At 63.8% G+C, this 25,359-nt stretch overlaps 11 protein-coding genes across 11 annotated transcripts; 6 read left to right on the top strand and 5 right to left on the bottom strand.

Annotated features, from left to right (window-relative positions):
• Positions 1 to 31: 31 nt before the first annotated feature.
• On the top strand, positions 32 to 3,830 carry Q8F55_003706 (uncharacterized protein; the record flags this gene model as incomplete). The annotated part of the gene is made up of 7 exons (XM_069352236.1): positions 32 to 52; positions 93 to 395; positions 431 to 791; positions 826 to 1,316; positions 1,351 to 2,812; positions 2,848 to 3,258; positions 3,295 to 3,830. 7 exons carry the CDS (start codon positions 32 to 34, stop codon positions 3,828 to 3,830), a joined length of 3,585 nt encoding a protein of 1,194 aa, XP_069209654.1.
• A 171-nt stretch (positions 3,831 to 4,001) lies between these two features.
• On the bottom strand, positions 4,002 to 5,678 carry Q8F55_003705 (uncharacterized protein; the record flags this gene model as incomplete). Its single annotated transcript, XM_069352235.1, has 8 exons — positions 4,002 to 4,493; positions 4,531 to 4,674; positions 4,724 to 4,932; positions 4,971 to 5,204; positions 5,240 to 5,336; positions 5,373 to 5,495; positions 5,535 to 5,612; positions 5,652 to 5,678. 8 exons carry the CDS (start codon positions 5,676 to 5,678, stop codon positions 4,002 to 4,004), a joined length of 1,404 nt encoding a protein of 467 aa, XP_069209653.1.
• A 1,693-nt stretch (positions 5,679 to 7,371) lies between these two features.
• On the bottom strand, positions 7,372 to 8,279 carry PRE3 (Proteasome subunit beta type-1; the record flags this gene model as incomplete). Its single annotated transcript, XM_069352234.1, has 5 exons — positions 7,372 to 7,547; positions 7,591 to 7,680; positions 7,730 to 8,036; positions 8,089 to 8,166; positions 8,220 to 8,279. 5 exons carry the CDS (start codon positions 8,277 to 8,279, stop codon positions 7,372 to 7,374), a joined length of 711 nt encoding a protein of 236 aa, XP_069209652.1.
• A 1,244-nt stretch (positions 8,280 to 9,523) lies between these two features.
• Q8F55_003703 (uncharacterized protein) lies at positions 9,524 to 10,540 on the top strand (the record flags this gene model as incomplete). The annotated part of the gene is made up of 3 exons (XM_069352233.1): positions 9,524 to 9,910; positions 9,954 to 10,163; positions 10,202 to 10,540. The coding sequence occupies 3 exons, from the start codon at positions 9,524 to 9,526 to the stop codon at positions 10,538 to 10,540; spliced, it is 936 nt and encodes a 311-aa protein (XP_069209651.1).
• Positions 10,541 to 11,638: 1,098 nt separating this feature from the next.
• Q8F55_003702 (uncharacterized protein) lies at positions 11,639 to 14,321 on the top strand (the record flags this gene model as incomplete). Its single annotated transcript, XM_069352232.1, has 4 exons — positions 11,639 to 11,687; positions 11,734 to 12,007; positions 12,065 to 12,197; positions 12,237 to 14,321. 4 exons carry the CDS (start codon positions 11,639 to 11,641, stop codon positions 14,319 to 14,321), a joined length of 2,541 nt encoding a protein of 846 aa, XP_069209650.1.
• A 282-nt stretch (positions 14,322 to 14,603) lies between these two features.
• Positions 14,604 to 15,197, top strand: Q8F55_003701 (uncharacterized protein; the record flags this gene model as incomplete). Its single annotated transcript, XM_069352231.1, has 3 exons — positions 14,604 to 14,706; positions 14,747 to 15,038; positions 15,074 to 15,197. 3 exons carry the CDS (start codon positions 14,604 to 14,606, stop codon positions 15,195 to 15,197), a joined length of 519 nt encoding a protein of 172 aa, XP_069209649.1.
• A 78-nt stretch (positions 15,198 to 15,275) lies between these two features.
• On the bottom strand, positions 15,276 to 16,091 carry Q8F55_003700 (uncharacterized protein; the record flags this gene model as incomplete). Its single annotated transcript, XM_069352230.1, has 3 exons — positions 15,276 to 15,463; positions 15,507 to 15,556; positions 15,595 to 16,091. The coding sequence occupies 3 exons, from the start codon at positions 16,089 to 16,091 to the stop codon at positions 15,276 to 15,278; spliced, it is 735 nt and encodes a 244-aa protein (XP_069209648.1).
• Positions 16,092 to 17,274: 1,183 nt separating this feature from the next.
• On the bottom strand, positions 17,275 to 18,100 carry Q8F55_003699 (uncharacterized protein; the record flags this gene model as incomplete). The annotated part of the gene is made up of 5 exons (XM_069352229.1): positions 17,275 to 17,360; positions 17,405 to 17,454; positions 17,501 to 17,570; positions 17,620 to 17,766; positions 17,818 to 18,100. 5 exons carry the CDS (start codon positions 18,098 to 18,100, stop codon positions 17,275 to 17,277), a joined length of 636 nt encoding a protein of 211 aa, XP_069209647.1.
• An 877-nt stretch (positions 18,101 to 18,977) lies between these two features.
• TAZ1 (Lyso-phosphatidylcholine acyltransferase) lies at positions 18,978 to 20,181 on the top strand (the record flags this gene model as incomplete). The annotated part of the gene is made up of 7 exons (XM_069352228.1): positions 18,978 to 19,209; positions 19,253 to 19,287; positions 19,325 to 19,409; positions 19,444 to 19,580; positions 19,613 to 19,692; positions 19,729 to 19,787; positions 19,832 to 20,181. The coding sequence occupies 7 exons, from the start codon at positions 18,978 to 18,980 to the stop codon at positions 20,179 to 20,181; spliced, it is 978 nt and encodes a 325-aa protein (XP_069209646.1).
• A 257-nt stretch (positions 20,182 to 20,438) lies between these two features.
• On the bottom strand, positions 20,439 to 21,071 carry HRT1 (RING-box protein hrt1; the record flags this gene model as incomplete). The annotated part of the gene is made up of 7 exons (XM_069352227.1): positions 20,439 to 20,472; positions 20,517 to 20,532; positions 20,582 to 20,630; positions 20,666 to 20,733; positions 20,781 to 20,831; positions 20,899 to 20,926; positions 20,991 to 21,071. The coding sequence occupies 7 exons, from the start codon at positions 21,069 to 21,071 to the stop codon at positions 20,439 to 20,441; spliced, it is 327 nt and encodes a 108-aa protein (XP_069209645.1).
• Positions 21,072 to 22,516: 1,445 nt separating this feature from the next.
• Positions 22,517 to 25,358, top strand: Q8F55_003696 (uncharacterized protein; the record flags this gene model as incomplete). Its single annotated transcript, XM_069352226.1, has 7 exons — positions 22,517 to 22,732; positions 22,770 to 22,818; positions 22,862 to 22,881; positions 22,934 to 23,155; positions 23,192 to 23,503; positions 23,537 to 23,963; positions 24,001 to 25,358. The coding sequence occupies 7 exons, from the start codon at positions 22,517 to 22,519 to the stop codon at positions 25,356 to 25,358; spliced, it is 2,604 nt and encodes an 867-aa protein (XP_069209644.1).
• Position 25,359: the final 1 nt, after the last annotated feature.

Below are 25,359 nucleotides of genomic sequence, written 5' to 3'. Positions count from 1 at the left end.
GACTTCATACTCCAGATAACACACTGGCAAGATGAACTCGTACCCGCCCGAGGTAAGCATGTCGGCCGCCGTCCCCCGCTCACGCCACGCAGTTCCTCTCGCACCCCCAGCCGCTCATGTTCATCGCGGGGCTGCCGGGGGCTCCAGCGGCGCGGCGGCCCTCGTCCTCGGCAGCAGCGTCGGCCGCGGTCACCTCACCCACGACCGACACGCACGCGCTCCCGCTCCAGTCGCCCGAGAAGGCGGCGCTCGGCCTCCCCGCGCCCGACAGCTCGGACGAGTTCGAGGTGCTGGGGCGCGACCTGCGCGCCGTGCTCGCGCCGTACACGCAGCCGCCGCGCGTGTGGCTGCCCGAGGCTGAGCGGCGCGCGTTCCGCGTCGTGCTGACCGACAAGGTGGGTTAGGCCTGGGGAGAGGAGCTGACGGGCAGAACGTGCGCCTGCCGCTGCGCAAGGCCGCGCCGCTCGCCGGCGAGACTCAGCAGCACTCGCCGCTCTCGCCGCTCACGCCGAGCTCCCCCCTGCACCCAGACGGGCTGATCGCGCCCGTCTGGGTGCGCAAGCATACCGAGTTTGTGCCGGCCGTGTTTGTGCTCTTCCTCCGGCTGTACGAGAGCCCCAAGGGCCCGAGCGACTCGCCGCTCGGCGACGAGGTCGCGGCGGAATCGCGCCGCCAGGCCGAGCGTGAGGCCGACGAGGGGCTCGTCCGCGAGATCTCGGAGCGCAGGCGCAGGCTCGGGGAACGGGGCATCAAGCTCACCGTGGTGTTGATGGCCACGACGGCTGCGTTGGGTGAGTGGCGGGAGAGGGCTGGCACTGACGGCAGACTCACCAGGGCTCGACCAGCGCCTCTCGCTCATCCGCCGCGCATCAGTCCTCAGCGCCAAGGCCTCCCTCTTCGTCCTCACCCCCGTGCCTTCGCACGAGCTGCCCGACTTTGTCTCGTCGCTCCAGGACGCGCTGTACGACTCGGCGCTCGAGTACTACGCCGCGCACGGCAAGCGGATCCGGCGCAAGCGCGGCCGCGTGCCCCAGTCGTCTGGGGCGGCCTCGAGCCCGAGCCTGCCGCCTGGAGGCAACCGCTCGCGGTCCGGGTCCGTCGCGGCGCGCCCCCTCGGATCACAGGGCTGGATCGTGCGGTACGAGTGGAAGGCGGGGTGGTTTGCCGAGGCGCGCGGCGAGCTCGACCTCGCCCGAAGGCACTACGAGGACTGCTGGAACGAGCTGGCGCGCATGTTCAGCAGCACGACGACGCTGCCACCACGGACCAAGCGCTGGGCCGAGGCAAAGGTGCTCGCCGACTGCGTTGCTATCAAGGTTCGTGATGGGACCGGCTTCCGCTGACAGGCAGATCTGCAAGCTGCTGCTCTACGAAGGCTCGGCCGCCAAAGTCCTCATCCCATTCTTCGTCCACCTGCGACGGTTCGCCGACCTCTCCCGCGGCTGGGGTATCGGCGAGGAGACGTTCGAGTTCTGGTCGTGGGTCGCGCGCCAGTACCGCATCCTCGGCGAGGTGCTCGAGATTGCCCAGGGCCACGGCTTCCACGTGCCCCCGTTACCATTGCCTGCATACGCGACGCCAGCAGCCAGCGTCGTGCCGCCACCGTCTGACGAGCTGCCCATTCCGATCTCGGCAAACAACCCGTTGCACGTCCTCCACCCACCAGCGTTCTACTTCTACAACGCAGCGTGCTGCACCATCGAGCGCAAGCAGCGCTTCGACGACGCGCTTTCGGCCGAGCGCGACTCTGGTTCAGTGGCCCTCGCTGCCGCTCCTGGCTTTGCCAACGAGAAGAATGTCGATCACGCCGCGCTGATTGTAGAGCTCTTATCCAAAGCATACAACCTGCTCAAGGACGAGGAGCAGGAGGCGTCCCGACTCGCGCTGTATATCGCGTTCCGTATCGCCAAAACGCATTGCCAGGCCGGAGAGCACGAACTCGCTGTGAGGTACCTCAACCTCATCTCTGGCAAGTTTGCCCAGGAGGGCTGGAAGCCGGTCCTTTACGAGATCCGAACAATCTCCTACGAGTGTGCAAAGCAGACCGGCGATGTCGAGACAGCCGCCAGGCTCTTAGTGGACATCCTGGCGTCTGGCGACGCAACCGACGGTGAGGCGCTGCAGGACGACCTTTTGTCTCTCCTCAAGACGACAACAGCGCCATCGCCCGAGCCGATTGCCGTTGATGGGAGCGACGATTCGTTGCTCGACGCGCGGGTCGGATTCCGTGAAGAAAAAGTCGGTGTCGGCTCGTCGGTCGCCTTCCAGGTCGCCATTAGCCCGAGGCCCAAGGTCGACGTATCGCGCCTCGAGTTCTCCCAGCTCCGCATCGGCTTCAGCGACGGCCGCCCGGATGTCGTTGTCGCCAGCGGAGGCGAGTCGCAGTACGTTGACGTCGGAACTGTCAAGCCGCAAGGCGAGAGCGAGGCGTTCAAGGCGCCTCTGAAGTGGGCCAATGGCGACACGCTTGTCGTGACTGGAGAGCTTCCTGGCAATGTGGCAACGGAAGTCGAGATTAGCGACATCACTCTCGTCCTGACCGCGGGCACCTGGACGCTTGACCTGAGACTCGTCCCTCAGCAGCTCGTTGTGTGGACGGTAAAGGACGGAGCCAGCTACCTCCCGGTCTCCAAGCTGTCCTCCTCGGTCGTCTTCTCGCAGCTCCCGCACGGGCTGACGCTGGACGTGACTCACGTCCCCGTCGCCTTTGTCGGCGAGTCGCTCCCTGTCAAGGTCAAGATCGCAAGTACGGACAGCCGCAAGCTCAAGCTGTCACTCAGCGTCCTTCTTCAGCCAGGAGCCGAGCCAGATGGTAGGTAGTAAGCTGTGTCGTACCTGACCCCGCAGGCTCTACCATTACTGTCGGCGACACCCAGTCCGATGCCCTCGTGAAGGAGGTCTCCCTCGGCACCATCGAACAAGGAGGGGAGGTTGAGAAGGACGTGACATTGATCGTCCCAGCTGAAGGCACCAAGCTCCTCGACTTCAACGTCCTCTCTGAAGTTGAGGGCACGGTGGCCGACACTGCTGAGACTGCCAAGACGGCCGTCGTCCCCGTCGTCGCTCCGTTCACGTGCACCGCGACCGTCCACACCACTGGTCCCGCGACAGCAGGAAGCACCGGCTTTGGCGTCATCTCAGCTCTTCTCACCGTCCCCGGTCCTCGTGGCGTTGTCGTGGACAAGGTGGAAGTGGTCGCCGACGCGGAGAACACCAAGCTTCTCGGCTCGTCCTTGGATGTGGCGACGTTCCCTCAGAGTAGGTCATGTTCACACAGCGACACTCACACCGCAGCCTGGAGCCACACAACCTCGTTCGCATTCAGCGCGCGCTTCTCGGTCGGCACGCCCGCCCATCGCCTGGCGGCCCAGCCGCCGTCGGCCGCCTCGGCCCACATCTCGTGGCACGCGGCCGACGACACGTCCGCCGAGACCTTGAGCACGGTCGTGCCCCTGCCGGCGCTCGTGCCACCCGTGCCCGACGCCTTTATCACCTCGTCGCTCTCATTCCCGCCAGTCGTGCGCGCGCACGAGCCATTCCCCGTCTCGCTCGAGCTGCGCAACGCCCACCCCACCGAGGCGGCGTGGGTCGCGCTCCAGGGCGAGACTGCCGATGGGTTTGTGTGGGCCGGCCCGCGAGGAGCACGTGTCGGACCCGTCCCGGCCGGAGGGAGGTCAGTCGTCACTGTCGAAGCCATGGCCGTCGGCGCTCCTGGATGGCAGGCTCTCCCTGGCCTCGGGGCGTGGGCCGGTGACGGAAACGAGAGAAGGCAAGTTGGCGTCGCGACACAGGGCGACAGGCCGGGAGCCACTGTCCTGGTGCGCCCATAGATCTACCGCGCAAGGAGGACATGCATGTGGATGCTACAGACGCATGCTCAGAGTACAGCATTAGAGCTCTACAGATTAAGCGACTCTATCTGCAAAGGACAGAGGTGTAATGGATGTGTGTGAAGACTACTACAGAGTGAGACGTAATATAGGGCTAGACTTGCTACACGCCTATGGCGCAACAACCGTGGACCGTGCCGTCCGATCTGCTGGGTGGGCAGAGTCGTCGTCGAGGTCCTCGCCGTGATCTAACTGTGACGACCAAGCACGCTTGCCGACATTGGCAAGCCCGCCGCCCTCCATAATTTGGGCCTCGATCTCATTGCCGGTCCCGCTCGCGACACCGGTACCGTCCGCCGGTGTTCTTGGGCGGCTCGGTAATCGGTCGAGCTGGGTAGGAGGGGTTACGTGGTTGTTGGCTAGTCGGGTGGCCTGTGATGCCGACGACGACGCAGCCTTGCTAGACGACGATGGTGGATGGTAGTAGGTGCGCCGCTGGGTCCGCGCATAGTCGAAGACTGTAAAGTGCTCCTCCATCATCCGCATTTCCGGCGTGAGGGCCTGTGTGTCCGTGTCCGTCTTGCGCTTGCGCGCTTTCAGAGGGTTTTCTTCCAGCAGGAGCTCCTCTAGCTCGTGCGTCGCATCAAAGTTTGCGCGCTTTGACTGCAGAGGTCAGTGCGGAAAGGGACGAGCTACTCACGTCGGGCTCGAAGGGAGGGACAACCTGCTTGTTGTATAGTGCTTCCCAGTCGATGCCAGCAAACCATGGATGTGCCTTGATGTCCTCAAAGCCGCCGCCGCCGGGGCGATATCCTAGCCGCTTGTTTGGATCCCGCTCCAAGAACTGTTGCACGTTAGTTGAAGACAGTCACGCCAATAACCGGCCTACTCACCGCACGGATGGCTTGCATTCCCTCGGTTGAGCAACGCCCTGGGGCATCCTCCGGCCAGGTCAATGGCTCGTTCAAGATGGAGTTTGTCAGGGCCGAGTTGGTCCGCCCGCGGAAAGGACGCTTGGAGAACATCAACTCGTACGCCATGATCCCCAAGGACCAAAAGTCGACAGGTGCCGAGTATCCACGCTTTGTGAGTACCTCTGGTGCTAGTACGGTCAGTCTTTGCCAGGTCGTTACTACTCACCCATGTAGGCCATGCTGCCGGCAACACCTGTCAATAACCGCCGCTCAGAGAAGTGGACAGCAATGTTAAAGTCGGTAATGTGCGCGTGGCCGCGCTCGTCGAGGAGGATGTTGTCGGGTTTCAAGTCCCGGTGAACGATCCGTTTCGAATGGAGGTAGTCGATGGCCATGGCAATCTCTGCGACGTAGAAACGGACCACCTCCTCTGCCATGGCGCCTGCCCTGTCCAGGTGAACTGTAATGTCAGCTTGGATCGGTCCTTTGACCTACATCTCAAATCTCCTCCGAGCATCAAATCGAGAACAAAGAAACAGTTCTCATCGTCCTGAAACGCGTACCGCATGTTGACGACGAATGGGTGGTCGATCTGCCATCGTCAGCGCGTCTCGCCTGGTCGACGTACCTCCTCCAGCAGGCGTCGCTCCTGGACAATGTTTGCTACAGCTTTCATTTTAACGCATTTTGCCTTGTTGATGTACTTGAGCGCGTACAGTGTCTTGGACTGCTTGTGCTGGACTACTCGGACCTGTGGGGGTTAGCTTCACGGGACGCGAGAGTCACCAACCTTTCCGAAGGCACCCTTGCCCACGCTGCGCAGAAGATAGAAGTGGAAGAGATTGACCTCGGCATCGAAGTCGATAGCCTGAGGTGTGAGCGTGTGTTAGCTGGAACTCTGCCTCACCTCTGGCTTGCAGCAAGCTGCGCCCATGACGTGTAGAATGGGCCAGGCGATGAAGGAGGGAGAGCGATGTCGGGGTCGTGGGTTCCAATGGCAGCTGCTGGCCAGTGTGCTCCAAGGGCACGCCGGCAGTCCACCAAGAGGCTGTGAAGGGCGACGACTAAATTGATATGACGAGTGCGGGGCTAGCGATCACAGGCGCTGGGTCGAGCGTCAGTGGATGATGATAAGAGTTGGAGTGAGAAGAGCAACACTAGCAAGACACAAGGGGTTCAAAGGTCAAGCAGAGCTCGTCGCAACGAGGCCAGGCAGCGCGTTCGGCACGCGACAGGCAGACGGGCCCCACCCCAACGAGTTCGGCAAGGCGACCATTGTTTGCGCTCTGACGGAATGGGACTGCCGCCAAGGGGTTGCCGAAGTTTAACGGGACAGGCGACTCACGAGATCGGGTCGTCGTTCACGGTCCACAACTCTGCAGCGTCACAGGGGCTTCTAGCTGCTAATGGGATCGGTTGCTGCCGCTTTCGAGGATGTGTTTGTGGGCTGAGGAAGGTGGAGTCGGTCGTCAGCTATCGGGCGGCTGCTGGCGGGCTGGGAATCGGGGCGGAGGAAGGAAGGTAGGGAGCTGGATAAGGGGCGTGGAGGCGTCGCGGGGGAGCTCGTCGCCGTTCGTCGTGAATGAGAACGGAGATGGTGATGAAGTGACGGGGCGATTGACAAGAGGGAGAAAGACGATTCGCATGTCCAACCAGTATTCAACTGGGACAAGTTACTTCTTGGACCCCGCCGTCGTGCCTTGTCAACGGCATGGCATGTCCAGATCCAGCCAGGCGGGGGTGAGGGGGAGGGGGGACCAAGGAGCGGCAGGGAAGGCAGGGGTGGGGGGGTATTCACTCAACTCACCTCGTCCGCTCCGCTCCGCTCTGTTCTGCTGTTGTACAAGTCGATCGCTCTGTCGACGAGGGAGTGTACCTCGCAGAGTGATGGACCCGACGGAATGCGTAGGATGCGTTTGTGTGGGGTTTGTTGGTTGCTGATATTTGGTTTGCGGAACACAGTGACGACGAGGCACAACGAGTCGAGGTTTGGCCTTGACAAGGTTAAATGGCCGACGACGTCGTTATCCAAGGCTGCGACGACGACAGGACGACGACGACGGCGGTGATGGTTGATGCTGCAGTGCGATGGGTGATGGGCGAGTGCAACTGTCTGAACTTGGTCGCAGCGCGCGCGTCGTGTCGTGTCATGCTACTGCTTTGTCGTCTCGTCTGGTCTCGTCTTGTCTTGCCTGTCGTGGCCGCCGCCGCCGCCGCCGCTTTGAATGAGTTGGAGGCGTCGAGCTAAAGCAAAGGTTCATGCCATGTGTCCCTGGAGCTCATTTCTCTCCCCCCCCCTCCTCCCCCTTGCCCAGGTGTAACCGTCAGACGTAAACCCTCGACCCATGTTACCCTCGTGGGCACCTGCCAGCGGGCTGCATGTATGCATGCGTGACGATCCTTGACCCACCTCTGAGCATTCAAATGCCCTCCAAATCAATCCACACCGGATGCTAATCGCTCGTGGCAGACACCGTCAAGGCCGAAGGCCGCGTGCGCTACCAGCTCCCCTCCCCTACCTTGTTCTAATCTACCTTCATGCTATCGTTACAAATGCTCCCCGCATCATTGTAGTCTTCTACCACATGCACTGCCCACCAAACTGTTCAGACGGGCCCATGGTCCGATCAAGCAGTCAGAGCCGTGGGGACGGCGCTGTGAGATCCGACAACCTCCTTGCCCTCCCAGAAGCGCGGCAGCTCGTTGCCGGGGATGAAGTGGCGCTCGACCTTGTCTTCCGTGATGACGGCAAGACGAATGCAGCCACCCGAGGATCCGTCGCGCGACATTGCCAATGCGAGAGCTGAGAGTCAGTTGAATGCTTCGAGAACAGTTAGGCAACTCACTGTTCTTGACAAAGGTGATCGTCTCCTCCTTGTTCCAGCCCTCGCGGTAGGTGGCATCACAATAACCGTACACGTACGTCGATCCCGAGCCTGATCGTGGTTGTCAGCGACTGGCCCGAGGTCCCTCAACCAGACGTACCTCCAATGGCCCATGGCTGCTCAAAGGTGCCACCTCCGAGGGGAATGTTGAACACGCTGCCGCCGTTCTCCTTGTCCCAGCCAGCGACAATGATACCGGCCGAGAGCTGGTCCTTGTTCTCGTAGCACAACTTCTGGAACAGGGCGGCGACGGTCGCAACGGGTGGTGCGTCACCGTAGACGGCGTTGTAGACCTGGGCGTGGTGGTGGACAATGTCGGCAATCGCCTGCGTGTCGGCAGCTGATCCCGAGCGGCAGCAGTAGATGCGGTCGTGAATATGGGTGAGCTTGTCGGTCACACGGTTGGCCTGGGCAAGGTCAGTCGGCGCGCCGTCGAGCAGGGCAGGGGATGCAACTCACAATGTACGAGCCAGTGGTCGTGCGCGAGTCGGCGCCGATAACGACACCACCCTCAAACCGGACTGCCATGATCGAGGTCTAGGCGAGGGTCAGCTGCTGCGCTGTGTCTGTCGAGCAAGGGCCAAGCTTACACCAAGGTTGACCTCTCCCTTCTTGAGGTGCTGAATGTCGACGCTGTTGATGCCGTTCATTGTGGGTGAGGGAGAATGGAGTGAGGGTCGATGGAAGCTCTGGTGTTGGGCGTATCGCTGCTCGAGTCGTCTGTGACTGTGCTGCAATGCAAGTTGTTGGGAGTCGAGATGGGTTGATGCTGGTGATGATGATGATGCTGATGGCTCGCTCACTGACTGTTGCAGTCCCGCCGCGCAAGCGGCATGCACGACGTAATGGCCTGACTGCTCACTCAAAGGCTGACGCGCCTGGATCCACGTGGCAATCTCCGATATCGCCGGGTGAGTGGCAGGCTGCGACAGGCACGCTGAGCCAGGAGAGGTCAGGCATGGCGACGCAGGGTTGAGCGCGACTCGGCTGGGCCGGCTGACCTGACTGCGTGGTGACTGGCTGCGCTGTGTGGGGGGCGCCGGCGGCTTGCTGTGGTGCGAGTTGGGGCTGCTGCTGCTGCTGGTGCTTTTCCGGGCACACGGCACAAGCGACGACGGCGGCGGCGGCGGCGGCGGCGGCGGCGGCGCGCGTCGTCACTGTTTGCGAGCGAGCAAAGGGACAAGCAAGTGGCGCAGTGTCATGACTGCGGCAGTTACAGCCAAGGCGACAGAGGCAGCAGCAGCAGCAGCGATCTCGTCTCTTCTGCTGTTGCATCCATTGAACGTTTGGAATGGGTGATGCCTGCAAGCCAAAGTGCAGCTTTTGTCGCGCATCACTTTCTTTCTGAACGGTCGTTGGAGCAACGTAATGATGACATAGGATCCATCCAGGCCGAGGCCGATTTGATTTGCATGTAGCACAAAGTCAGGAGCTCGCTCAGGATGTCATGCAGGCAGCGGCCGGCGGCGGCGGCGGCGCGCGGCGGCGGCGGCATGCTGCAGCAGGTTGAACGAGCAAAGGGTGCGATTACAAAACCTAGTTGTAGTCACTAAGCTGCGCTGCGCTGCCGTAGTCACCACCTAGCAAGGAAGGGGACGAAGGGCGAAGGGCGATCTTGCTCCTCGTTACTCTCAAACACACATTGAAGCACTGCATCTACTTCATCTCTTGGGAACCGTTACACTCAACACACTCTACATCCTACCCACCTTCACAGCAGCCCATCGACTCTTAAACCCCATCACATTCACATCAGCAACAACGCTGCCCCCCTCTGACCGGCGCCAACCGCTCAAGTGGAGCCGGCTACCATTGCGACGCGTCTTGGCGCTACAACTCCACCCATCTCGACACCCTCCCCCCAGCGTCCGCCGCCGCCGCGCGTCACGCTGCGATGCCAACAGTAATCACAACGTCGCATTCGACACGGTCGTACGCGCCGCTAGCAGACGAGACGAGCCCCATAACATCGCCCACTGCATCAGCCAACGGCACGGTCGTCTACTCGAAACGTTTGACTCCACCTGGATCGTCCTCAAACTCGGAAGATGAACACAAGAACGGCTCCAGCCTCGTGGATAGCGACGAGACATTACACAGTGCACGTCGCGGCAAGGCCCGCGGCCACTTTGCGGTCGACGACGATTCGAACAGCCTCAAGGGCAAGAACAGAGCGTGGGGGGAGCGCATGACCGACTATTCCGAGGCGGCCGAGGCCGAGGACGGCGGCGCGTACCCGCCAGTTAACGCGGCAGAGGAAGAAGAGAGGCGCGTGCAAGCGGTACGTGCTCATGTTTCCCGACACTAGCGCTGACTATTCGCAGAACCTTGCAAAGTTCACAGCACGAGAGACGGCTCGGCGAAAGGCGGCGCGGTCATCGCGCTTTATGCCTTCGCAGGTTGACTCGGCCCCGCCGTCGGCAAGCTCGTCCACCTCGTCCCTGTCGGCTACGCAGCGACTGTCCGTCATTGGCGAGTCTGTCAAGAGGACCGTTGTCGGTGGCAAGGCAAAAAGCATACCAGAAGACACAGAGGTGAGCTTTGCCCGCGTTGTGCACTGTACTGACCCTAGCTCTCGTCCGTGTCGTCATCAAACGCACAGACATACAGAAACCCTTACGACAGTCAAGCCCAGTCACCAGCCGACTCGCCAACATCGCCCACGATGCAAGGCTCGAGCCCATTTGCGGACCCTCCAACGGCCAACGGACACCAAGCTGCGCGCACGATCTCATCGACGCGAGAGGGCGACTTTGGATACGCTGGCGCCGAGTGGCGTGGGGGTGAGGCGGCGGCGACTGCTCCACCTCAGCAGGAGCGATGGTGGCACTCGATCTGTTCTTGGGGATCCGATCTCGACGGCGGACACGGCAAGAGCAAGCAGGCGGGACGAACCAACCCATTCGAGTGAGGCTGAAGAGACTGCCACCCCTGGCACTTCTCGACCGAGCTAGAGTTGTACACGGATAGCGCTAGAGCATGGTAGGCTGGTGCATACAAGATGTTGCATGGACATGACTGTGTGATGTAGCATGAGGTGGTGGTACGGCGTGAATCTAGGATGTCGCTGCGGGGGAGCGCGGCATGGCGCGGCTCGGCGCACACTGGCGACGATGCCGTTGGCGGAGACGGACCACTTGCTTTTGCGCTTTTGGCGTCAAGCTTCGTATCGACGTGCACGCGTCGTCCTTGCCTGCGATTGCTGGATGAGTCAAACGGCTGCTGCTGCATGCTGCATGCTGGGTATGCAGTGTGTGGCTGCAATGCACTGCTGCACACAGTGAGTGGTTATCCGAATGCATCCGCCACCAGCGGAAGTAAAACCCAAAGTGCCGTGAGTCGTCAGCCTGCCTGGGCAGGCTGGGCTCGTATGCCTACCAGCCAGTCACAGACTCACTCCCACCCACCCCACCACCCACCACCCAACACGCACACACACCTCGCCCTCCCCCCTTCTCTTGCCAGTGCATGCATCGACAGACGCAAAAGCACATTGCACTCGATCCCCCACTCCTCCTCGCACCTCTCTAGCCACCACAGCCGACACGCTCAGCCCCGCGGTGACGCATCCGTGTCCCCCGCATCGCCCAAATCCACGACCGCCGCCCGCCCGCCGACAAGAGCCCGCCGCGCGCCGTGTCCGCCGCCGCGCCGTTAGAGTCGCGTCCCTCTCACGACCTGAGCACCCAACCAGGGACGCGTCCCAACCAACAACTGTGCTCGACCCCGTCTGCCGGTCAAGCCTCCATCGTCGCGCCGACCGCAACCCAGCGCCGCGATCATCAATAAAAAAAACAAACACTCCCCACCCACCTCGCAAGCAACCCGCCCCTCGGCCAGGCATCATCACCTCAGCAGCAACCGACACGACCGACCCCACTGCTAGGCTCGCCTCGACCACGCCGAACCCAAACATCAACAATCCGCGGCCCGCCCTCCGCATCCTCCTCGGCATCCAAGCACCCTCCCCCTCGTCCTCATCCTGCCTACCCCACCACGCAGATCAACCATGGTTAGGGAGACGCGGGGCTCGGCTGCGACCCGCGAGCCCAATCTACGTGCGTGTCTGCAATCCACCATTGTTCGTGACTGACATTGCCGCAGCATCCACACCAGACGCAAACTCAAAGCGCAAGCGCCGGACATCTGCAGATGCTGCGGCATCCGCCTCGCCCAGCACGTCGCTCGCAGCGGCTGACCCCGCGGCGGCGAACGGCGAGCCAGACAACAAGCGCCAGCGCGTGAGCTTGCGCTCTGCAAACGGCAAGACGGAGGCCATCGCCGAAGAGTCGACCGAGGGCGGCTCGGTGCCCGAGCCTGTTCCAGGACGATTGCTGTCAAAACAGGTTCGCGAGGCGATTGCTGTTGTTGTTGCTCAGTGAGTCTTTGTGTGTGGTGGCTCGTGCGCGCAGAGAACCTTCTTAACACTGTGCAGAATGGCGACGCGGCTTCCACCTCCGGCCAACAACGTCTTGTCCTTCTACCTGCCGCCAAACTACACACAAAAGGAGGAGAACACGATTGGCCATCTTCTCAAGCAGGACAACCTGACGTGGGAGACGCTGGTCGTGAGTTTGAGAGGCCGAGACTTGTGACTCACGCGGCAGGACACTTTGCACAACTTCTCGGAGCACATTCTGTCACCAGGATCGCCGGGCGGGTACCCCAACCCCGTGCCATCGCGCGCTTGCATTCACCTGCCTGTCCCGCCATTGCCATCCCACTACCCTCCGGCGCCGCTGTACACGTTCTGTGCGGCCCTGCACCAGCTCCTGCTGCAAGTGGAGCCCAACGCCGATGGGAGCAGCCCGCTCGAGGCCCCATCTGAACGCTGGGCTCTTGTCCAGAGGACACCAGGACAGGGCCTCGGCGCTGCCGGTGGCGAATGGTATACTTCGCCGGCTGATCTGCGCGAGATCGAAGCTGTCCGTGCTAAACTCAAGCTCGACAAGCCATTGCTGGAATCTTTGGCCGCGGAAGGGCGCAAGTTTGGCTTCGCTACGCCCGTGTCAGTCCACACGACCGAGATTCTCGGACAAGCCGACAATGGCGCATCCAAAACGCTGTCGGAAGCTGTCGTCCGGCGAGCAAGCACCAAGGCTCAGGCCTGGAAGGCAATTCGGGCCCAGCGGCGAGCAATCGCAGCCGGCAGCCCGCTGCGTGGTGTCAAGATCCGCCCACCCTCCAACACTGCCTTCACGCCCACGTTTGCGCCAACCTACGACTCGAGCAGAGCGTCAGGCATGGGCTACTACTCGACTCTGGACGGCATGCGCGAGCTCGGCCGCCACCGTGAATGGGCACGTCGCTCCAAAGCAATAGAAGCGGTCAACGAGCAGTGGGCCGGCACCATCAACAAGGAGGAAGAGGAAGAAGCCAACGGAGAGGAAACCAAAACGACGGAGGCATCAAGCAGCGACGTGGAGAAGAAACCCGAGGAGAAGGCCAAGACGGCCGAGGAAATTCTGGAAGCAAACTCTGAGCGCATCGCCGAGCTCCAGCTGTGGCAGGATCTGCGCCTGCGCAAGGGCGACGAAACGTGGATCACGGATCGCGAGCAGGCCGTGGCGCAGGAAGTCTTGGTCTCGCTCACCAGCCTTGTCGACAGCTCTGCTCTTCCCCCATCAGCTCTCCTTCCTACCGGCGTCGAGCCCACGGCTCCCGGACTTGCCCACAAGCTGGCCAAGCGGCTGCTCTCGAACCGAGTCCCGCTTATTCGCGGCACTCTGGACCCGAACCGCGCGACGGCGGTCCACGACAATGTCACGATCAGGTTAAAACCACAGACTGTGGCTGCGATTGGAGCCTTGCCGACGCCGACACCTGGTACCCCAGGGCCTCAGCAGTCACCACTTGCCCCGCAGCAAAGGACGCTGCCTGGCACACCGGGATTCATGGCTCCTCCTAATGCAGGCATCCGCGAGCCTCCCCCTCACACGCTTCCGCCAGGGGCCCGGTACTACCCTCCTCAGCAGGTGCGACCCGGATACCAGCAGCAGGCCAACATGCCGATGGTGCCGGTGCAGATGCAGATGCACATGCAGCAGCAGATGCACCAGCAGATCCAGCAGCAGCAAATCCAGCAGCAGGCACTGCAGCAACAGGCCATGGCCCAGCAAATGCAGCAACAGCAGCAGCAGCAAGCAGCGGTTCAGCAAGCACAGGCGCTGCACCAGCAGCAGCAACAGCAAGCGCAAGTACAAGCCGCGTTAATGCAGCAGCAGCAGCAACAGCAGCACATGGCGCACACGATGCGGGCAGTCAACATTCCCGGTGTCCCAACGGTGCCGCAGCCAGGCTACGGTGGCTCGCCCGGGCAGCAAATGTACCTCCCTCAAGGCAACGTCGCCTACATGCGCCAGCAGCAAGTCGGTGGGCCTCAGCAGGGAGGCATCCCTGGCAGCCCGAGCCCGTTGCCACCGGGGTACCCGCAGCGCATGGTTCAACTTGGGCCGTCCAACCTTCGGCAGAGCTATGGCCCGATGCCGGGCCAGATGCAGCTGCAGGGCCAGATGCCCGGCCAGCTGCAGGGCCAGATGCCGGGGCAGGTGCCGATGGTGGGGCCGTACGGGTCGCCTGTGCAGATGCGCATGATGAGCCTGCCGGGGGGAGTTGGGCAGGGGCAGGTGGGGCAGGTGCCCGGGCAGATGGGCATGCAGCCGCAGCCGCAGCAGCAACAGCAGCACCGGTAGGGTGTGGTGGGGGTGGAGGAGTGTAGCCTGTTGTGGTCATAGTTTGAGCGCGATCCGTAGTAATTCATCGACGCGGAGGTCATGCACGGAGTGCGGCGGAGTGCGGCGGCTTGGACAGCAGCGGTGTGGACAGCGGCTTGGTGTGGAGGTGGGGGGGATGATGCGAAGGCCGAGGCAGAGGCGGAGGCATCATGACGACATGGTGGGCGAACGTTGCCGTCAGTATCTCGCGTCTTGGCACTGCACTCGACAATACTCGACAGCGTCTATCCCAAAGCCTCAATGCTGCGGCCCCTCCTCGCCCGCCTCCGCCTCCGCCTCGCAAAGACTGCCCCCACGCCCCGCGCCGCAAGCTCAATGGTGCTCGACCCGTCCAGGCTGAGCGGTACGTCCCCCCCCCTCCCCCCAAGCTCACGCCACGCCAGTGCTCCACGGCCCGCTGCAGCCGCACACCCGCCCGGGGGACACGACCCACCCGACCGGGTTCAGGCGGGACGGGTACTGCTGGGGCCTGGCCGACGACGTGGGGGAGCACTACGTCGCGGGGGTTGTGACGCGCGAGTTTCTCCAGTTCAGCAAGGCGCGCGGCAACGACCTGAGCACGCCGCGCCCCGGGTTCGCCGGCCTCGCGCCCGGGTGCAGGTGGTGCCTGTGCGTCGCGCGCTGGGCCGAGGCGCTGGCCGCGAGCGCGCGCCTCGGCGATGGTGTGGTCCCGAGGTGAGAGTGCACCGACGCCGACGCTGACTCCGCAGGGTCGACCTCGCCGCCACCGCCCTCGACACGCTGCGGTCTGTGCGGATCGAGGATCTGCAGCGGTTCGCCGTGCGCGACGGCGAGGGCGAGGGCGACGGCGGCGACGCCGCGCCAGAGAGATAACATGGGCTGCATCCGACGTTGTACAACATGTGACGTGGTGTCTGGGGCAGACGGGCAGGCGGGGCAGGCAGCGCGGGCTTAGAACGCCGCGGCGGCGGCGACGGCGACGACGGCGACGGCCACGCCAGCCGCGACACGCCGCGCCGCGCCGCTCGCCGCCTTGTGGCTCGGGTACACCGTGTTGTCTGGGCTCGGCGTGTATCCCGGCGGGTAGGACGGCGCGCTGCCGGCCGGCTTGAGCTCGAAGCGCTGCGACGAGACGGATGCTGCGGGGTCAGTGCCTTCCCGATGCCCGGCGTCGCGACTCACGCGCGTTGGCAAACTGCGCGACGAGGACGAAGCCCTTGCCGGGTTGCGCGCTGCGCTGTTAGTTGTCCGCTGGATTGCCCCGACCCACCCGTACAGCGGCTTGGCCGTGTCGAGCGTAAACGTCGTCGTCCCGTCGGCCGGCTTGATGACCGTCTTGAGCTGCACCGTGCGCTTGAGGAGGCTCGTGTCGCTGTTTGTGAGGAAGATGCGCAGCGCCGTCGTGTTGGAGGGAAAGTGGAGCTGGAGCGTGTTGGGCTGGCGCGCGCCCGCGCCCAGCACCCACCAGCTCGTGTTGGTCGGGAACGTGAAGCCTGCGTCGGAGTCGTCGGGGTGCCCGCCGAGCGTGCCGCCGTTGCCGCTGCCGCTGCCGCTTGCGGGCGCGGCGGTCGGGACGGGGTCGCCGAAGGAGACGCTCGCCGCGCCGCCGATGGTCACCGTCTCGGCGTCGGCGCCGCTGGGGAGCGCGAGCGTCGCGTTGTGCGTCGCGCTGTTGCGCGAGCGCGAAGTCGTGCTCGACGACGAGGTCGAGTTCTGCGCCGCGACGAGGGCCGCGAGCGCGGCAGACACGAGCGTGGACAGGAGCATGCTGGGGGGGGGGGGGGGGAGGCGGTCGTGCCGAATGAGAAGAGGAAACAAGCAACAGTGCTGTTTACAGCGACAGCAACAAGCCAACGACTCGTCCGTGTTGGGATGGATCGTGTCTCAGACGCGCGGGAAATACACATGTCGACGGCGGCGGCGGCGGGCGGCGCAGCGGCCAGTGTCCGCGCTCTGCCACACCTGTCTCGGAGCATAAACTTTTAGATCGCGCCGCCCGTCGCCCATCGAGCCTGCAGACGAGCGCAGACGAGCGCGAGCGCGAGCGACGCTCGCGATCTAGCTCTGCCCGCCCACCCACTCATCCTCCCTAGACGCCGCCGCCACGGCGCCAAGGGTCCCCCACCTCCCGCGTTACTCGAAATAGAAATGCCGAGAGCTGGCAGACCAACGGCGCGGGCCCGACTCGCTCGTGGACGACGCTCGTCGTATCGCATCCGCAGGCTCCCGCGCCTGCGGATAAAAGCGCGCAGGCGGCGGCGCAGCGCAGCGCAGCATGCAGCGACGAGGGGCGAGGGGCGAGCGGGCAGCGGTTGAACGGCAAGTGACCACGCCCGCCGACGTCGCCGCGTCGCCCGTGAAACAGCCGCAACTGCCTAGCCCGGCCCTTCGTAGCCTTAGTCTGTCTCTGTGCTGCAAGTTGTTCGAGCCAGCACCGCATCCCTCAGTCGCGACGACGCAGGCTCGGCGACCGCGGCGACCTCGCTCGGCGACATGCAGCGCTGGCGACCACCGACAGGCAGACCGAGGCCGAGGGCAGCGCACGGCCACGAGCGACGTCCGTGAGCGCCATCCCTCCCCCCTCACTCCCTCAATCTCGCTTGCTCGCCTCGCCCCCACGCCGCCTCGCATCACCAGCACCTGCGGCCAGCACATCGCTCGGCCCTGTAGGGCGTAGGGCCGCCGCCGCCGCCACACGATCGGCCCCGGCCCTCGGCCCTCCGACTCTCGGTGACTGACCGACTCGCCCCCCGTCCCACCATCTCCGTCACAATCACATCAAAGTCATGTCCATGAACGCGTCGGTCCAGCAACAGCATGGCCTCTATTTCGTAAACACATAACAAGGGTACCGCCTGCGACGGCCCGTGACCACCACCACACGAGTGTCTTACCACCGCCTCACACTCCTCATACGCCCAGGGCGTCGACAGCACAGCATCTCGCCCACTCAAAAGTCGGGAACCCAGCCAGCTGGGTACGTCGCATTGCTGCCCTTGGGCTTGAGCTCGAAGAACTGCGAGCCAAAGGCGTGGACTACGGCGTCAGCGACTGCGACGGCGGCGCCAGCGCCAGCTCACCTCCGTCATCCGACTTGGCAACAAGCATGTATCCGTGGCCCGGGTTGGCGCTACAGGTGTCAGCTCGCACTACATCGCTTTACGGATGCCACTCACTCCTCCAGGGGGTCGCCGCTGGGGTAGTCGAGCTTGGTGTCGTTGATCTGCAGGTTGGTCGTGCCGTTGTCTTGGCCGTCAGCGCCGCCATCCCCCTCCATCTCCCACCGCGTACTCACTCGAATGGATGCCTCCCACCCAGATGGGGCGCGGGACCGCAAGCATACTGGCGTTCCAGTGCGTGAGGTAGACGGTGAAGCCGTACGACAGGCGCGGGAAGCGCAGCTGGAAGAGGTTGGGCTGGTCGAACTCGGGGTCCTTGACCCCTGGTGGGGTGTCAGTGTGGGCGCGACAGCCGCCGATGGCATGTTACTCACACCAGGCGTCCTGCGTCGGCCAGACAAAGTAGACCGTCTGGTTGACGGCGGGGTTGGCGTCGGCCGGCTGGGGGGCGATCGTCGGGTGGGGGCGGACGCTCGACGAAGTGTTCGAGGGCACCGGCGGGGCCGAGGTGGAAGGCGGCGGGGGCGGCACCGAGGTAGAAGCCGCCGCGGCGGGCTCGGAGAGCGCGACGGGGTCGTCGTGCTGCGGCGCGCGGGCGTCGAGGGGGGCGGCAGCGACGAGCTGCAGCACGAGGAGGACGGTGGCCTTGAGGAGCATTGTAGATGGAGTGTTTGTTGCAAGTGAGTCGAGAGGAGAGACAGAGTAGGGTTGTGAGGTGTAGTGTTTGCCCCGAGTGATGCAGGAATGCAGTCGACGAGGCCAGACGACTGCGACGACGTGCAGGAAGAGTACGAGGTGCGAGAGGGCCAAACTCAATTCACTCATGTGCTTCTCGGCGTGCCCTTCTGCCCTCTGGGGGTCGGGTTTCATCCCAAGCCACTGCACTCGTCTCTACTCTACTCTGCGCGATCCGGGGTGCACCCTGCTGCTGTTGCTGCTGTTGCTGCCACCCCGATTCAAGTCTACCCTGCAGTGTCCAAGGTAAACAATTAGCTAGCGCGGGGTGTTGTCTCAGGACAGTCGCGATGGTCAATGACGCGTGTTCGAGACAAGCACGGCGGCCAGGGGCTGGTCGTCGTGATTGTGCAGTGCACGGGGTTAGGCGCGCCAAATGTCATGACGAGGCACGCACGGTCCATGCAGCCGCTGTGCGCGCTGTGCACACTGTGGCATTCTACCATGGGCGAGGACGAGGACGAGTCGAGGTCCAAGCCGAGCGCAATGTTGTTGATGTTGCCGCGACTTTGGTGGCGCCTGGCTTTGTGCAGCCCAGCCAGCGCGCGCGCCAGGATGATTTCGGACCACCGTCGGCAGTGACAACGTTGTCAGCTCAGGCACGGACCACCATCGGCACCCAACTTTTTCCGTCAGTCCCGACCTGCCTCGGACGCGACAACAACAACATTGACTCCTCGTTCCATCTCGCCTGCCTCGCACTTGCCCCAGCATCGCCGCGCCTACTGACGGCTACTACGACGCAGTGTCGCCCTCGACCGGCTCCCAGCCCCGCGGCCATCCCCCCGAACACCCCACCATGCCGCCTCCACCCTCGTCCCTCCTGTCGGCCGCGACCCTCAGCTTTATCGGCTTCCCGTGCAAGGCCTTCCTCAACCTCACCACGCAAGGCTACCACGTCCACGGGTCGCAGCACCTCCTCAAGGCGCTCGCCCAGCGCAACGACGCGATCGACGTCGCCGAGGCGGGCGACGCCGACGGCGTGGTCGAGATCGACGGCGAGAAGCCGTTCCGCCGCGGCATCATCACTGGTGCGTTGGCTGCGTTGAGCCCGCTGCCCCGCTAACCCCGCAGTGTGCAACCACAACTCGGTGGTCGACGACCCGATGGTGCGCGCGCTACTGGTTCCCGCTGACCCGACCCCAGATGTGGTCGTTCCTCCCGACGTCCAACTTCTTCCCGCTCGCGTCGCCCCAGACCACGTGCTTGAACACGCGCTGGACGCTCGGAGGTGGGTAGCGGCGACTGGCTGGGGCTGACAGCAGCCTCCGACATCATGTTCACGAGCGCGCCGACGGCAAAGTTCTTCACCGCGGGCCAGGTCATCGAGACGGTCCGCGGCGGCGGCATCTACCAGAAGGCCGTCGACACGGCCATTCAGCGCGTCGAGGAGGGCGCATGGGTGCGTGTCTTGCCGGGCATCGCTGACAGCAGGTGCACATCTTCCCCGAGGGCAAGGTGAACCAGAAGTTCTCGCACCCCGCCGGAGGGCTGCTGCGGTTCAAGTGGGGCGTGTAAGTGTCTCGGCGCGGCCGCTTGCTGACCGGCAGCGGACGCATCATCATGGACTCGCGGGTCATGCCCGAGATTGTCCCAATATGGATCTCTGGTGCGTGGCCATATAGGGGTTGTTGTTCTCGCTGACACCCGCAGGCTTTGACCAGATCATGGACGAGCACCGTGGCTTCCCGCGCTTCGTGCCGCGAGGAGGCGCAAAGGTCAGCGTGACTATCGGCGAGTCGATCAGGCCACAGGTCGAGGCCGTCGTCAACGCGCACCGCGCGCAGGGGGCCAAGCCTTCCGGCCCAACACACGTCGACGGCGACGCCGCCGCGCACGATGCAGACCGCGAGACGCGTATCCAGATCACGCAGATGCTGCAGGACGCCGTTCAGGCCCTCGGCGAGAAGGTCGAGACGGCCGAGGGCAGGTTTGAGCGCGGCGAGTGGTCGCAGTCTCGGGCACGGGTGGAAGAGCCGGTCGAGGAGAAGGCCAAGGCGTAGATAGACTTCTAGAGGGTAGAGGGGAGGGGAAGTTGGGCGAGCCATTAGCATTGCATCATGTCACACATTCGGACAGCGGCTGGGCAAGAAGCTGCGAGCGTGCAAGGGCGGGCAGCGGCAATCCTGCCCGCGCAAGTCACAAGCCCTTTGGAGCACAATACAGTGCTCCTCCTCGTGAATGCGCAGTATTACATGTCGCTCGGTTGTACACATGAGGATGAGAGAGAAGTCTTGGTTCGACGGCGGTATCCGAGCGATTACCGGCCATAGCGGTGGAGCTCCCATTGACGGCTGTGCATGTCAGCAGGTGCACGGCAGCCGGGGGGTGAGCGTACTTGTCGAGGGGGCACACTGTACGTTGGTGTCAGCGGTTGCTCGAGGCCCAGATGGCACAACCCACCCTGGCGAGTCTTGAGCCAACGGCTGATGCAGTGGAAGTGGAACGCGTGCTGCGGGTCAGCGGCGCAGGCGGCGGCACACCCACGTTGCAGATACCCCAGGCGACGGTGCAGCCCTCGCTCTCGGCACCCTGGTTGGCCTGGCACTCGATGCCTGCAGTGTGAGCGCTGGGTCACTCGCGAGGAAGCGGCAGCACTCACAAAGGTCCATGATGTGGTTACGGCAGATGGCGCAGTTGTCGACGACAATGTCTGGGGGTTGAGTTAGCTGGGTGCTATGCGGTACCTTGCACGTTGCAGCGTTGCACCCAAGACTCACCCCACGCCCAGAGGGCGACAGCGTTCCACTGCCGAGTCAGCACGCGTCGTTGTGGTCGTCGTTGTCGCGTCGAGCGCAGCCAGCAGACGCACCTTCTTGACCTCGAAGCGAGGCTTCTTGTCCTTGACCACGGCGGAGGAGGCGGTGGGGGTGTCGACGTCCATTGCAGACATGTTATGGGTGAGAGGAGGATGGAGGAGAGAGTTGAACGACACGGTGTGAGGTGTGGACGTCAGTGGTGGTCATCAGCCGCGCCGCCGCGCTCAGGGGTGGGTGGAAGGAGGGCGGGGGCAAATGTATGTGACATGACCTGTCGGGTGTTGTTGTGGCGGGCGTGTTGACATGGCCTTGTCTTCCTTCTCTTCACCTCACTCGAAGACAATGCCCACCGACGACCCTGCCCTGCTAGCATGCTGACATGCTGACAGTCAGTTCAAGGGCGGGCGAGGGGGGACGGGAACGGCTCCCATGTGAGCAAAAGTCACCACCGTAGATTCGTCCGTCAAGCCGCCGTGGGGAGAAGCCAAGTCGGTTGACCAGCTTGCCGTCGCTATGTACGAGATGCGTGTTCCGGGACAGTGAGAACTGCGCGGCGGCGCGCTTCCTCAACCCCGCGTCAACAACTACGCCCATCCGCTTATGCCCTTCCGAAGCCGCCGGTCCATCCTCCGGTGATCAAAGCGTCCACTCCCATGCCGCCCCTCGGCAACCCGCCGTCTGCAATCTGGTAACGTCAGGATGTGCATCATTGTAGCATGGCAAGGGAGAGCGGGGGAGAGTTGGACGCCGTCGTCAACCATCCCGCTCGCTATCCACGCCTGGAAGTAGCCAGCTACTTCCTCTAGACGGGCCGGGGGCTCCGTATCGCACACCGCGCACCAACAAGCTTGGCAGTGGCTTCCTAGGTGCTCAAACCATCTGCTGCAGCCCCCCGGCCGCTCCGAGCGAGCCGACGCGCTGCCTGCTTGCTTCCAACACTGCTACACCCACCTCATTGCCAGCAGAACATACACCGTTTGCTGTCGTAAGCACGCGAGCAGCAGCGGCGGGTGCAGCCGGGGACACTCGCGCCGCGGGCAACAGCGCTCGGCCATTGCTATCGCCGCTGGCCGCTGGTACGGCCTCAACAACGCCGGTCGCGCCGCCAATGTGGAGCTCCATGCGTGGCGCGGCCCACTTGGCGGACCAACTATGCGTACAAGTCGTTGATGCGCAGCTCCGGACGAGCCGAGCGGATATACCGCAAGCCAGCAGTGGTGGACGTAGTGGGCAGGGTATGCGGCGTGCGGCGTATGGTGCGGACGTCGGCCCAGGACTTGTCTTGTGACGACAACCCAGGGCGGGCCGAGATGGAAATCGGCTCGACATTCTTGGCCGCAGCTGACCGCCGTTTGTGTTGACTTGACCTACCCCGACAGGGCAACTGACTCTCGACACCGACAGGCAGCGGCGCGTAGTTGCGGAGTGCGAGTGCGCCGGGCCGTGGGCCGGCATTACACCCACGCCCGCAACTGCGTGGATAGATAATACATGGCTGCTGGGACGCGTCCTGGAGTTCGCCTCGCCTTCCCCCGCCTAGCTCACCCCCAACCGTCTGTCCACTTCACTGTCCGCGACGATGACGGCCGCACTCCCCCCCTCCCCGCCCCTCTCGTCGCCGTCGTTAAGCAAGGTCTCGCCCAGCCCATGGCACACGGGCGACCGCTCCTTCCTCGACGCCGACGTCGACGAGCTCCTCGCCCAGCTCACGCGCACCGAGAAGATAACCATGCTCGCCGGCGCCGACTGGTGGCACACGGTGCCGGTCCCGCGCTTGAACATCCCCGGTGTCAAGGTGGGTGCGATGGTCCTATGGAGGCTCACCCGCCCAGATGAGCGACGGCCCTAACGGCGCGCGCGGCGCCTCGTTCGCCGAGCAGAGTACGTTGCACCTCTCAGCAAAGTGTAGCGCTGACCCTCCTAGCCGCCGGTATCGCCCTTCCTGTGAGTATAGGCCAGGTGCCGACCGGGGAGGCCGCTGACGCCGACTCTCCAGTGCGAGACCGCCCTCGCTGCCACCTTCAACACCGACCTCGTCCACGCCGCCGGCCGCCTCCTCGCGAGCGAGGCCAAGGACCGCGGCGCCGTCGCCCTCCTCGCACCCACCATCAACATCCAGCGATCCCCCCTCGGCGGCCGCTCGTTTGAGAGCTTCACCGAGGACCCCATCCTGAGCGGCATCCTCGCCACGGCGTACATCAACGGCCTCCAGGAGAATGTGGGTACCATCTTCAGCCTTGAGCTAACCCGTCAGGGCGTGTCTGCCGTCCTCAAGCACTACGTCGCCAATGACATCGAGCACGAGCGCACCGCCGTCAGCTCCGAGGTGTCTGAGCGCGCCCTGCGCGAGGTCTACCTCCGTCCCTTCCAGATCGCCGTCGCAGACTCGAACCCGCTCGCCATCATGTCGAGCTACAACCGCGTCAACGGCGAGCACGTCAGCGAGAGCAAGGAGCTGCTTGACGGCGTGCTGAGGAAGCAGTGGGGCTGGGACGGCCTCGTTATGAGCGACTGGTTCGGCACGTACTCGGTCGACACCGCCATCAAGGCCGGCCAGGACCTTGAGGTGGGTACTGGGTGTGGCGCCACTGACAACCAGATGCCCGGCACGGCCAAGTGGCGCACGCCGTACCTTGTCGAGCACCTGCTCGCGGCTCGCAAGATCTCGGAGCGTGATATCGATGCGTGTGTCCGCAACGTTCTCGTCTGGGCGCAGCGCACGGCTCGCATGTCCCCGGCGACCGTGTATGGCGACGACGTCGAGGTGACTAACGACCGGCCCGAGGACCGTGTCTTCCTTCGGGAGCTCGGCGCCAAGTCCAACGTTCTGTTGAAGAACGAGCAGAAGGCTCTTCCCCTTACCAATGTCAAGCGCGTCGCGGTCGTTGGCCCCCGTGCCCTCGACAAGACGTGCTTCGGCGGCGGATCAGCGCAGCTCAACTGCAGCTACGTTGTGACCGTTCTTGACGGCATCAAGCAGGTCGCTCCGGAGGGCGTCTCTGTCGAGTACTCGCTCGGTACTTCCTGTAAGTACGCAGCACCTACCCCTCTCTGACTCCTCAGCGCACAAGATGCTCCCCTACCTCGACGGTATCGTCCGCGACGATGGCATCGCCGGCGCCGACATGCGTCTCTACTCTTCCCTGGCACCCGGCTCCGAGGTGGTTCACCACTACCGCCGCGAGGCCTCCCACGTCCTTCTCAACGACGGTGTCCCCGACAGCCTGCAAGGCAAGAACTGGTTCGCCATTATGAGCGGCAAGTGGACCGCGCCCATCACCGGCGCGTACGAGTTCAGTCTCGCAGTCTGCGGCCGTGCCAAGCTGTACGTCGACGGCGTGCTCGTCGTCGACAACTGGGACGTGCTCCAGACCCCTGGCGAGACCTTCTTCGGGCACGGCACATCAGAGGAGTTCGGCCAGATCGACGTTGTTGCCGGCAAGGAATACTCCATCCGTGCCGAGTTCTCCAACATCCCCGGCGTCATGAAGGACGCGCCCGACGTCGGTCAGATCTGCAACTTTGGTCTGCGTATCGGCGGCTTCCCCGTCGTTGACAAGGACGCGGCGATCGAGGAGGCGGTCGCGCTTGCCAAGGAGGTCGACGCTGTCGTCGTCGCCGTCGGTCTCAGCCCAGACTGGGAGAGCGAGAGCTACGACCGTGCGTCGCTCGCCCTCCCGCAGCGCACCAACGAGCTCGTGTCCCGCATCGCCGCCGCCAACCCGCGTACCGTCGTCGCTGTGCAGAGCGGCAGCGCCGTTTCCATGCCGTGGGTCGACGACGTCGCCGCCGTTGTGCAGGCCTGGTACGGCGGCAACGCGTCCGGCCTCGCCCTCGCCGACGTGCTCTTCGGCAACGTCAACCCCTCGGGCCGCCTGCCCATCACCTTCCCCGTCCGGGAGGAGGACATTGCCGCGCACGGCAACTTCCGTTCGGCCAACGGCAAGGTGCTGTACTCGGAGGACCTGGCCGTCGGCTACAAGTGGTTCCTCGAGCGCAAGCTCACGCCCCTCTTCCCCTTCGGCCATGGCCTGTCGTACTCGACCTTTGGATACTCGGACGTCGAGGCGACCCGCAAGGACGAGACGACGATCGAGTACTCGCTCGCCATCACCAACACTGGAGACGTTGCTGGATCGACCAGCGCGCAGGTGTACCTCTCGTCGCCCGTCTCCAACCTCGCCCACCCCATTCGCCACCTCGCAGGCATTGCTACCACCGGCGTCCTCGCACCAGGGGCGTCGGAGCGTGTTGCCGTCACGGTCACTCGCCGCGAGCTGGCCCACTGGGACGACTTGATCCACAGCTGGTCGATCGAGAACGGCAAGTGGAAGGTGTTCGTCAGCGACGACGCCTTGGCAGAAGAGCAGCTCGTTCACGAGTTTGTTGTTAAGGGCCGCCACGAGTGGTCCGGCTTGTAGA

The sequence above is a fragment of the Vanrija albida genome (assembly GCF_041260175.1).
Source record: "Vanrija albida strain AlHP1 chromosome Unknown contig_3, whole genome shotgun sequence".
NCBI lineage: Eukaryota > Fungi > Basidiomycota > Tremellomycetes > Trichosporonales > Trichosporonaceae > Vanrija > Vanrija albida.
Note: the sequence above shows the minus strand (reverse complement) of the source record. Positions and strands in the feature narration are given on the sequence as shown.